The sequence below is a fragment of the Ochotona curzoniae genome, unplaced genomic scaffold (genome assembly GCF_017591425.1).
Source record: "Ochotona curzoniae isolate NIBS_2020 unplaced genomic scaffold, NIBS_Ocur_1.0 patch437, whole genome shotgun sequence".
NCBI lineage: Eukaryota > Metazoa > Chordata > Mammalia > Lagomorpha > Ochotonidae > Ochotona > Ochotona curzoniae.
The window spans coordinates 507,940-519,563 of NW_024467014.1; the positions used below are offsets into that span (position 1 = coordinate 507,940).

Below are 11,624 nucleotides of genomic sequence, written 5' to 3' on the forward strand. Positions count from 1 at the left end.
TCCCCCAGCATCACCTTCTTTTTCCTCTTTCTCCCCACTACTGCAGTCAGAAGCCAAATGGGTAGGGCAGATTGCAGACCTGCAGGAGGAGCGGGACAGCTTGGCAAGCGCCGCCATGCAGCGGGAGGAGGAATTCTCTGCACTAAGGGAACAGCTGGAAAAAACCCAGCTCCAACTGGCCAGTGCAAAGGCAAGTGGTGGGCATCCAGACCCTCTAAGCCCCGTGCAAACTCACACCCAGTAGGACTCAGGGTCCACGTGGAGGCAGGAGAAAAGGGGATGGAAGTGAAGGGTTAGAGGCCTAGCGCATTCAATGAGTCACACTCCAAGTGCCAGGCTGCTGCTTTTGCCTCACCCATAAAGCCAAGAAGAAGAAAGCAAGGGCGGCCCCTGGCATTGTCTCCCAGGGTAATCACAGCCCAGCCCCATGGCCTCCTGGTGGTGAGCAGCATGCAGCTGGTGACCTCAGGTTAAAGCCTGGGACTATTCAGCAACAGGTGCAGCTCAGGGTGGGTCACAGGGAGCCCCATTCAGGACTCCCTGGGTGGGTGGGGGTTGTAGCAAGCTGTCACCTGCCTGGGGATCCCTTCCCAGGAAGCCGTGTGCCATTTTGCCAAGGACCAACGGAGGATGCTTCTGGAAGGGTCGCGGAAGGCTGCTGAGCAGGTGATCCAGGAGGCCTTGAGCCAACTCGAGGAACCCACGCTCGTCAGCTGCGCCGGGTCTGCAGGTACCCTCATCCAGGTGTGAGCAGAGGCACCTCTCGGCAGGGAGGCAGCTCAAATACACAATCACCGAGAGAGGCTGAAAAAAAAAATCGCCATGTTCATTTCCCCCCATCCTGGGTGTGTGAGTCTAGAGGCATGGGGGTGTGCTGAGCAGGTGAGCGGGTACCCCGGGAGTGTTCTGTGATGGAAAGAACTGGGAGGTGGGAGAACATCCAGGCTGTGAGGGTTTGTAAACTTGGGGACATGGCTTGGGATGGCTCACTTCCAAACTCTTGGGGGGTGTGGGAGAAAGGTCAGGACCAAGAAGAAGAAACAATGGAATCCTCACCTCCACCAGTACTTCCTAGGGTGCCCAATGTCTGACCCAGCTCATCCACACAGCGATGCCACGTTGGGAGGGGACAGTGGGGTGGAGTGGGAGGGTCACCCATGATTCCCTGCTATGTGATGAGGAAGTAGACATAATACAGCACAGTGGCATGCAGTGGCACCACAGCAGGTCGTACCTGGGCAGGGCAAGTGGGACTTCAACGCCTATAGACAGGGGCACAGCGCGCAGGGTTTGACCTGTGTGCAGAGAGCAGGGGTGCGGGAGCAGGCTGAGGGGAGCCAAGGGTCTGAGTTCCAGGGTAGTAATGGACTTCCCAGGGAAGCCCAGGTGTCCTGCCATGGGCAGTCGTGAGCAGTGAGGCTGTGGGCCACAGGCAGACCCACGCAGCAGACTGACCTGATCGAAGCATCCATGGAGTTAGCCACATTCCGTCCCAGTCTCGAATAAAAACAATTCCCTGTGGAATAAAAACAATTCATTAGGTCAGCACCTCCCACCTGGGGCAGCTCCACCAACCACAGGACCCTGGCTCTGACTCTACCCTGTCTTTCCAGAGCACCTTCTGTCCACGGTCAAGTCTGCTTGCAGCTGCTCTGAAGAGCTGGAAAAAAGCCGGAGCCAGTATCTGGCCTGCCCAGAAGGTGAAGGAGGAGGAGGAGGAAGGGATGGGCTGTGACGCATGAGTGACAGCCAGGCAGGGTCCAGATGCAGAAATAATGGCAGCTCTTCTCTCAACTCCTGGCAGATATCAGTGGGTTCCTGCACTCCATCACCCTGCTGGCACACTTGACCAGCGACACCATCACCCACGGTAGCACCACTTGCCTCCGCGCCCCGCCAGAACCTGCTGACTGTGAGTGTACCAGACATGGGGAGGTTAGAAAGGAGGGTGGCAGGTGACCCCTCAACACCGCCATCTCCTTGCACCTGCAGCGCTGACCGAGGCCTGCAAACAGTATGGCAAGGAGACCCTCCTGTACCTGGGCGCCCTAGAGGCGGAGGGAACACTTGACAGCGCTGACCCCACAGCCATGAGGAACTGCCTGAACAAGATCAAGGCCATTGGCGAGGTGCGTTCAGCTGAGGAAAGGGATTGTTTTGGAAAGCTGTAACTTGATTTTAGGAAGAGTAAAGCTGGGGCAGGGAGGGAGGAGTGTGAAAATCAGATTTTTCTGAAGGGGTTTGCAGTTTGCTTAATTCTACAGTTAATTGCAAAGTGGCTGGCTGTGCATTTTCCACTACACTGGGGGTGATATAAGGGTAAGAAAACCATCTTCTTGTCTCCCGGGACTTTTTAATCTGGTTAGATGGATGACACCTAGAACTGGAAATAAGAAAATACTTCATCATTCAATAAAAATGCAGTGATTGCATCCTATAGAATAAGAGTTGGATTAGGTATCATTTAGGTACAGCCAACACATGTAATCTATGGGAAGGACAAATAAGACTAATGGTTTCTCCTCTTCTGTAAGATTTATTTATGTATTTGAAAAGCAGAGTTACAGTGAGGAAGGAAAACCAGAGAGGGAGAGATCTTCTATCTGGTTAACCTTTCATGTGGCTATCACAGTCAAGTCTTGGCCAGGCTGAAGCCAAGAGCCAGGATCTTACCCTGGGTCCCCACAGGAGTGGCAGGAACCCAAGGGCTTGGACCATCTTCCACTGCTTGCCCAGGTGCATTAGCAAGAAGCAGGCTGAGAAGCAGAGCAGCCGGGACTCAAACCTGTGCCTGTGTGGGATGCTGACCTCCCAGTTAGCAGCTTAACCCACTGCAGCACATCACAGCCCTGAGAATACCTGTCAGGTAGCACAGACTCGGCACCTGCAAAAGCAGTGGAAGACAGCACATACGTTTGAGCCCCTGCCTCCCATGTGGGACACGCAGATGCAGGTCGAGGCTCCTGACAGCCTGGCGCAGCCCCAACTGTGGCAGTCATCTGGGGAGTGACCCAGCAGATGAACCATCTCTTTCTGTATCACTCTGGCTTTCAAAGAAATCAAACCTTTTTTTTTCTTAAGGTTTATTTTTATTAGAAAGTCAGATATACAGGGAGAAAAAGAGACAAATCTTCTGTAGGCTGATTCACTACCCAAGTGGCCTCAATGGCTAGAGCTGAACTAATACAAAGCCAGGAGCCTCTTCTGGATCTCCCACGTGGGTGTAGGGTCCCAAGGCCCTGAGCCAGCCTCTGCTGTTTTCCCAGATCGCAAGCAGGGAGCTGGATGGGAAGTGGGGCCATCAGGATTAGAATCTGCACCCACATGGGATCTCAGTACGTGTAAGGCAAGGACTTTAGCCACTAGACTACCACACCAGGCCCAAAACACTTTTTTTTAAATCTATGAGCTTTGGGCCTGGCGCGGTGGCGCAAGTGGTTAAAGGTCCTCGCCTTGCACGCCCGGGATCCCATATGGGCGCCGGTTCTAGTCCCGGCAGCCCCGCTTCCCTTCCAGCTCCCTGCCTGTGGCCTGGGAAAGCAGTGGAGGACGGCCTAAAGCTTTGGGAACCTGCACCCGCGTGGGAGACCCGGAAGAGGCTCCTGGCTTTGGATCGGCATAGTATCGGCCCGTTGCGCTCACTTGGGGAGTGAATCATCGGATGGAAGATCTTCCTCTCTGTCTCTCCTCTCTGTATATCCGCCTTTCCAATGAAAAAATAATAAAAAATAAATCTTTAAATCTATGAGCTTTGCCATCCATCAGACCCAAGTTCAAATACCACACTGTGGCCTGCACCAGCAGTACAGCTCCTCACCTATGCTGCCAGAGCAGTAACTTACTGGAAACAACATTGTCTGTATTTGATCAAGTTGTTAAAAGTGCTTTCCATGGAGCAAATGCAGCCAACATGGTACACATGTGGGGTTAGGGTCCCAGCAGCTGTGGCTCAATGACCTGGCAAGGTTAGGCAGTGAGGTAGGGTTAAGGCTATGGTGAGGGTTAGGGTTTGGCTTCCTGCAACCAGGAGGGCAGGACGAGGAGGGATGTGGGCCTTCCTCCTTTCCTGCTTGCCATCCTGTAAGGGCAACAGGTGCACCAACAGGGCCGGGCCAGATGGTCAAGTGGTCAATTCCACCTTTGTGAATCTCTTGACAGGAGCTCCTCCCCAGGGGCCTGGACATCAAGCAGGAGGAACTCGGGGACCTGGTGGACAAGGAGATGGCCACCACTTCCGCTGCCATTGAGGCAGCCACGGCCAGAATAGAGGTAGGCTGCCAGGGTGGGGGTTGGCACACTGCCACCAGTTCTTAGAGCTATGCTTGGGCGGCCACACACCCCATTGCACCTGTCCCAGTCATTTATCAAGGCTAAGGACAACCCCCTACACTTTACTGCCCACTAACCCCAGAAATGAGACCAAATCCCAAACTCAGCAGCACCTCCCAGGGGGCTGGAAAGGGTAGGACCCTCAGAGAAGGAGATAAGTGGTCTCAGGATCAGCCCCTCCTGATGTTGGCATGCTCGGAGTCCCCGTCTTAGCCCCGGCCCTGCCACTAAAATGACTTCACTTGGATGCCATCCTGAGGCTGCTTCCACAGTGGTAGCGGCAGCCATACCCCACCCCAGAGGCCTGGCACTAGGGTCCAACATGGCCGTGCACACTTCTGATTTTCCCTACGCCCCTCATCAATGATGGTGGGTCATGCCTAGAAGGCTCAGTGGTCACCACTGGAAAGGCCCCAGGGTGCTCCTTTGCGGGGGCGAGAAGACCCAAGACATCGCTGTCTCTGGGACCCCACCAGGTTGTAGCTGTCGGGGTTCCTACTGGGCATACAAGCCCAGGGAGTGAGGCTGCAGAGACCACCACCTGCCGCCCCTGCCTGATGCATCCACACAGATACAGGCCTCTCAGTGCATTTTGAAAACCGTTGTATGTTTCGTTGTATTTTTCAAACAGGAAATGCTCAGCAAATCCCGCGCGGGAGACACGGGGGTCAAGTTGGAGGTGAACGAGAGGTTAGTCTGTGCCACAGTGGCACCTGCTTGGGCATAAGCTATATTCTGGACCTGGGGCTGTGTCCTGTGCACACACGCCCAGGGGGTCAGAGCAGAACCCGGGAAGGACCAGGGCTGGGTGACCATCTGGTGACAGTGTCCATAGTGACAGTGAGGTCGCCATCACATTCGACAGCACTGGCTCTGGGTGTTGGCAGCCCTGACCACCTCCTTTGCTCCCCACCCCACACCCACTGCAGGATCCTCGGCTCCTGTACCAGCCTCATGCAAGCCATCCAGGTCCTGATTGTGGCCTCAAAGGACCTCCAGAGAGAGATCGTGGAGAGTGGCCGGGTAAGCCCACGCAGGCTGGACCCGCCTGTGGGAACCACGGACATTGGGTATAGGCCCCACCCGGATCGTGAGAGTCCCCTCCATGTCCCTAGGCTCTGGCAGAGATAGTGTCTGGTCCTGGGCACCCACCACGGATGAGCTGCCCTTTGCCTCTGTCACTTGTCAGGTCTACTGAGCTCCACTAACTCCCCAGGGGCCAGTGGACCACGCTATGACCACAGCTGAGCAGCCCATTATTGAAAGAAAAAAAAAATTTTGAAAAACAGAGTGACAGAGAGAGGGAGAGAAATGGGGAAAGAGAGAGAAAGAAATCTTCTGTTTTGCTGGTTCCCTCCCTAAATGGCCTCAACAGCCAGGGTTGAGTCAGGACAAGGCCAGAATTCTAGAACTCCATCCAGGTCTCCCACGTGGGTGTGCAGAACAGGATGTGAGCGCTGCAGGCGACAGCTTAACCTGTCGCTCCACAAAGCCAATCGCCTCATATAAACTTGAAATCTTTTCTCAGTGGCTTATACCACATGCAGTGCAAATGATAGTGCAAGCAGTTGTCCTACTGTATGTTTTATTCTCCCCCCAAAATAATGTGGAACAGGGATTTGTTAAATACACAGTTTGGGGAGTGCCCAGAAAAGGAGGACTTAACTATGGGAAGGCTTTAGGGGAGTAGAAACACTGCCAACCTGGGCCAGTGCTGTGGTGTAGCAAGAAAAGCTGCAACCCACAACAACACTATCCCGTATGGGCCAGTGGTTCAAATCCTGGCTGCTCCACCTCCGATCCAGCTCCCTGCTAATGTGCCTGAGGGAACAGTGGAGGATGGCCCAAGGACTTGGGCTTCCTGTACTGAAGCAGCTCCTGGCTTCAGACCAGCCATCATTGTCACCATTTTAGGGTGTGACACAGTGGGTGGAATACCTGTGTGTGTGTGTGTGTGTGTGTGTGTGTATAACTACATTCTAAATAAATATTTTAAGAGAAAGAAAATGCTGCCAAGCTTAGGGAGAATCCTAGGATGGACTGCCCTATAGTTGGAGTGCGACCTCGGGGGCAGCATGTCTGCCGCTTTCTCCGCTGTGCAATGGGCTGGTTGTGCCCATGACCCCTGAGAGTTCCTGGGAGAGCTCATGTCGTGGTTTGACCAGAGCCCTCCGGGAAAGGTGACCATCGCCCCCTCCCTGTCACCTCCCAGGGTACCGCCTCCCCAAAGGAATTCTACGCCAAGAACTCCCGCTGGACGGAAGGTCTCATCTCCGCCTCCAAGGCTGTAGGCTGGGGAGCCACCGTCATGGTGTAAGGGGTCCCTTTCCTCACCCCACTTCCCTTCACCCACCCCAGGGTGTGGCTATGGGGGACATCGTCCCCGTATAGTCCCCAGAAAGGGACAATTGCTAAGGAAGTCAGTAGGTCTGTAAGTCCCAGAGCCAAGCTGCAGCGACATAGATGCTACAGGCGTTGTCACCTTCCAGGGACGTCAGGAGGGTCTAAAAGTGGGGTCTACCACTTGAAGAGTTCCCTTGGAACAAGCCCCACCTCAGAGACCCTGGGATGAGTGGGAGGCTGGGTGGGGCTTCTCCCTTTATCTCCACCCTTACCCCAGATACAGAAAAAAAGAAAGAATGTGGAAACAATGGTCTTACCCACTTTCCTATAGCCCTTGACCCTTTGTGCCCTAATCAACTATATAAAGATTATCAAAATAAAATAATAATATAAAATAAAATAATAATTTTAAAATAAAATAATAATTTTAAATAAATAAAAGTGGGGTCTGTGTGTGACCTGGCCCAGGAGCAAGGTCATGACCTGCCTATGACACCTTGTTCAGATTGGGATCTGTTATGATCTTGTTCTGGACTGGCTCATGACTTGTCTGACCTTGTCCGTGTCCTTTTCTGTCAGGGATGCAGCCGATCTCGTGGTACAAGGCAAAGGAAAATTTGAGGAGCTCATGGTGTGTTCACGTGAAATTGCTGCTAGCACAGCCCAGCTGGTCGCTGCATCCAAGGTAGGACCTTGTGTTGGACTCTAAGAGCTGGGGTAACCTGGGACAGCCCAGCTGATGCCAAGGGTCAAGATGGTTGGGTCAGGTGGCTCTGTGGCACAATGGATAGCGTATTGGACTTCTAGTGACAACAAGATGGTTGGGTCCGGATTTAAAAAAAAAAAAGTCTTCTCATACATTGACGTCATGAAAAGAGCGTCCTCACCAGTTGGGATTCGTGGAGCTGGGTCCCCAGGTCACCTAACCTGGCTCCCCTTGCACAGCCTGCATCTACCCCTCCCTCCTGAGTCTCGGAACTTGAACAGTGGCCTCCAGCAAAGCCCACAGCCACACTGCACCCCAATGACAACGACAAGTGCCCTTTCGTGCTCTGCTCCAGATGAGCAAAGAGCGCTGCTGAAATTGGGGGGACCTCCCAGCAGATGAGCCAGGACTGTTGGTTTGGTTATAGACATGCCAGGAGCTGATCCCATAGGCAGCCATGTCTGAGATGTTGGTGGGTAACCCACGTGGTTGTCGAGAGCCACCCAATACAGCACCTCCGTCCCTGTTGCTGCCCTGGCCAGGGCAGGAGACCCAAGTCTGCTCTATCCTGGCAGGTAAAAGCCGACAAGGACAGCCCCAACCTTGCCAAGCTGCAGCAGGCATCTCGGGGAGTGAACCAGGCTACCGCTGGGGTCGTGGCCTCCACCATCGCTGGCAAATCCCAAATCGAGGAAATAGGTAGGCTCACCCACTGCTCCCCCTCCAGAGAAACAGCTACACCAACTTGAGGAGCCGCCTCTCCCTTTCCACACCCCCACCCCTGCTCTGACTCCCTCCTTCCTTCCCGCCGGGTCCCTTGCCCGGGACACTCTGGGTCAAGGTCTTCTCCTTTGTCCCCTCGCAGACAGCATGGACTTCTCCTGCATGACGCTGACGCAAATCAAACGCCAGGAGATGGACTCACAGGTGAGGACTGTGCACCTCGAGGTCTTACTGGTCTCCAGGGCTTAGACGTAGGCCCCCAGTCTGATTCTTGTGAGGGAAGCCAGAGAGAGAGAGAGAGACCTTGGTCCGGGATGAGCCCAGAACACCCAGCAGCTCAGGACTGATTGTGGAAGGCTGGGTAAAGGACTGGGTCCTAGCAGGGCTCTAAGTGTCATCAAGATATCCCAGCAAGCCAAGAACTTAGTGGGATTGGAAAAGCAAAGAGACAGAGTTCTTCCCTGTTTACTACCCTGCTGCAAATGTCCGTAATAGCCAGGGCTGTGCTGGGCTAAGGCCAGGAACCAGGATACTCCATCCAGGTCTCACCTAAGTACTTGAGCCATTGCCTGCTGTCTCCTAGGGCAGGGCGGGAAGCTGGATGGAAAATGGAAAAACCCAACATGCTGACTTGAGATATAGGCATTTCAAACACTCTTGGCTTTAAATACTACCTGTCTGAAAGCAGCAGCAGGTACTTCTCCCCAGCCTACACCCCCATCACCTCCTCACACCTGGCCTGTGGGCCCTGACGATGTCTGTGTCTCAGGCCCATTTCATGTCTCCGTCCCATTTGCATCATCCTTGGCATACCTCAGTCAGCTTGTTTTGTATTAATGACAAAACGCCTGAGCAACTGACACCACAAAGAGAAAGGATTTCTAAAGCTCAGCATTTGGGAGGTTCCAGGAGCTGGTCACCTCCTAGGTTTGACCTTGTAAAAGCATCAGAGAGCTGATGTATAGAACATTCTATCTCCGCTTTCCCCTCCCCTCCAACAGGTCAGGGTGCTGGAGCTAGAAAATGACTTGCAGAAGGAACGCCAGAGGCTGGGAGAGCTGCGGAAAAAGCACTATGAACTTGCAGGGGTCACTGAAGGCTGGGAAGAAGGTAAGGTGACCCCAAGGGCCAGCTCAGCTTGCAGCCAGGAGAGGAAGTGGCATGGCCAGGCACTTTGCCAACAGAACAGAGCCAGGGACCCACGGGTTGCTGTTGGGTAGATGAAGAGGAAGGCAAAAGTTGTCACTGTCACCTGTGAGACCTAGATAGATAGCGTGTGATGGATTTGCCCTTCACCCCACTACATGGGCTCCCCCCAAAGGCCTGGTTCACCTGGCTGGTTCTCTCGCCCAACCCTGGCCATTGCCGGGGAAGGCTGCTGTCTGGCCAGCATGGAGTTGAGTTGTGACTGAGTAGCAGGCAGCAGTGATGTGTCTAAAGGACGGGCAGGTGAATTACAAAGTTGTGCCAGTCTCAAGCCACCCGGGACCCAATCAAAAGGCTTGGCTTAGAGTGGATTATTACACCTGCCATCAGCCAGAGGCTCTCTGTGTGTGTGTGTGTGTGTATACACATACGCTGCTTGTCCACACGTCCAAGAATTTCTTGGCTTTCATTGGACTTGACCAAATCTGGAAAGCAGCTTTAGCTAAGCTATCATCCACACAGGCAGTGTTATACGACATCATCTGTCTCTGTCCTTTTAGAATCGGAAGCAACTCCACCTTCCCTACAAGAAGCCGGGAGCGAGAAAGCCTAGACCTGCACAGTGCCCCATCCGTCAGAGCGTAAATCCTGTGACCCATCTCTGTGTGGGTGTGGGTGTCATTGTCCCTTGTCCCCAGTCCGCGTCCGCTCCCTGTCCCTCAAAAGGCTCCCTGCACCCTCTTCTTTCTCTCCCTGCTCCCCCACTGTCCAAGGCAGCCAGGGAACAAGAGGTGGTCACGTGGCCCCCACTGTGGTCGGAGTTCAAACCCCACAGTGGCTGGTGTCCTCCTGGACCTCGATGATGTGGCAGCAGCAGTGGTGTGGCATGGCATGGCATGGCCAGGAAGAGCTCATGCCTTTTCTGTTTTTTTTTTTTTTCTTTTGTTTTTTGGTTTTTTTCTTCTTAGTCCTTTCCGTTTCATCATTTGCACAAACTTGCGAGCTCCTGAGGGCTGGTGGATCCCAACCCAGGACACACTGGGCGCCAAGTCTACCTAATCAGTCGGGAACAGCAGGGAGTGTCCTGGCTGAGAACACCCATGCCCGCAGTCATGGCCATGGCCATCCTCACCCCCATGGCTCCCAAGGCCTCGCCCGGGTCAAACACATTGCTCACTCACCCACGTGTCCCCCTAACCACACTACCCACCCCCACACACACACTCACACCTGACCCCAGGAGCTCTGATTCACCCAGGATGTATCCCCCACAGCCTCCCTCCCCAGGCCACAGCAGTCAACAGCCACGGTGCTGCGCCCGGGCGTCCCCTTCGGTGCTCCCCTGCGGCCTCCCACGCTGGGTGTCCTGCCCAGCATGCACCGGCCAGCCGAGGCCCCTCGCTGAGGGTCGGCGGCAGCTTCCTGCAAAAGGCCGAAACCGAGCGAGCGAGTGCCTTGAGTCCCCATAGCCTCCGCACCACCCTGTCCACTTTCTGAGTGACGGGGGTAGACGGAGCCACACACCCGACCCAGGCCTTCTTCAGGGGCTATGCCCAAGCTGGACAAGAGACTGCCACTTCCCTGGCCCCTGCGCATGTGTGAGAACGCCCTCCAAGGAAGACAGTTCCATGGACAAACCTGGACAGCTCCAGGCTTCCAGAGGGGCCCCTGTGCTGGACAGCGAGCGGGGCAGGGCTGGCCCACTGATGACTACACCTCCTTGCAACGTCAAGGACACTGGGAGCCCTCGGGAGCTCAGATGTGGCCATGGAAGGTTGGCATTAAGTCCCATGACATCGGCTTCAAGACTCCAACATGAGGCCCTGGACGCCACTCCCAGACTTGCTGCTGCCTCCCTGCCCCTCAACGTTAGAAACGAGAAAGGGGGAACCCCAGCTCTGAAACCTTCCAGCTACGTGTCCCCAGCACGCCGCTATCCTGCAGACCCGATAGAGGACAGAGAGCACAGGGGCAGCCTCCTTCACACAGGCAGCCTTGCCAGCACTTTGCCACTCTCCCGAGACAGACCCCAACATTTAAGTGCCCTTCTGAGCTCAGAAACAAACCAACAGCGTCTTCCTTCTCCATCTGTAGTAGCAGCTCCTGGCCGCAGCCAGCTTCTCCTGGAACAGTGGTCCGTCTCGCCACAGAACTCATTAGGAGACTTCTGTCTGATCACTGTGAATCGATTACCCCTGCCCCCATCCTCTCACCCCCACTCCCACTTTCTCTGTCTCTCTCTCTCTCTCTCTGCATTTTCTAAGTGAAGCACCCGCAGAACTTTCTCCCAGGAACTCCGATGACCGTGTGCACACATGGAAACCCTGGAGACCAGGCTGAGGAGGCGTCCACAGTGTAGACTCTGGACAGTCTTTGA

The 11,624-nt window shown here is 54.5% G+C and overlaps 1 protein-coding gene across 4 annotated transcripts in view; it reads left to right on the plus strand.

Annotated features, from left to right (window-relative positions):
* LOC121168015 (huntingtin-interacting protein 1) overlaps nt 1-9,905 on the plus strand; it is a 98,871-nt gene extending 88,966 nt beyond the window's left edge. For 3 of the 4 annotated variants that reach the window (XM_040997774.1, XM_040997775.1, XM_040997776.1), the window contains exons 18-31: nt 47-190; nt 595-730; nt 1,614-1,700; nt 1,805-1,912; nt 1,993-2,129; nt 4,159-4,269; nt 4,961-5,019; nt 5,259-5,352; nt 6,542-6,642; nt 7,252-7,357; nt 7,954-8,077; nt 8,244-8,305; nt 9,103-9,211; nt 9,808-9,905. In XM_040997774.1, the coding sequence (XP_040853708.1) occupies nt 47-190; nt 595-730; nt 1,614-1,700; nt 1,805-1,912; nt 1,993-2,129; nt 4,159-4,269; nt 4,961-5,019; nt 5,259-5,352; nt 6,542-6,642; nt 7,252-7,357; nt 7,954-8,077; nt 8,244-8,305; nt 9,103-9,211; nt 9,808-9,860 (1,431 nt within the window). In that variant the 3' untranslated portion in view covers nt 9,861-9,905. The remainder of the gene's footprint in view (nt 1-46; nt 191-594; nt 731-1,613; nt 1,701-1,804; nt 1,913-1,992; nt 2,130-4,158; nt 4,270-4,960; nt 5,020-5,258; nt 5,353-6,541; nt 6,643-7,251; nt 7,358-7,953; nt 8,078-8,243; nt 8,306-9,102; nt 9,212-9,807) is intronic. The other variant, XM_040997777.1, reaches the window with a different exon arrangement.
* The last annotated feature ends 1,719 nt before the right edge of the window (nt 9,906-11,624 follow it).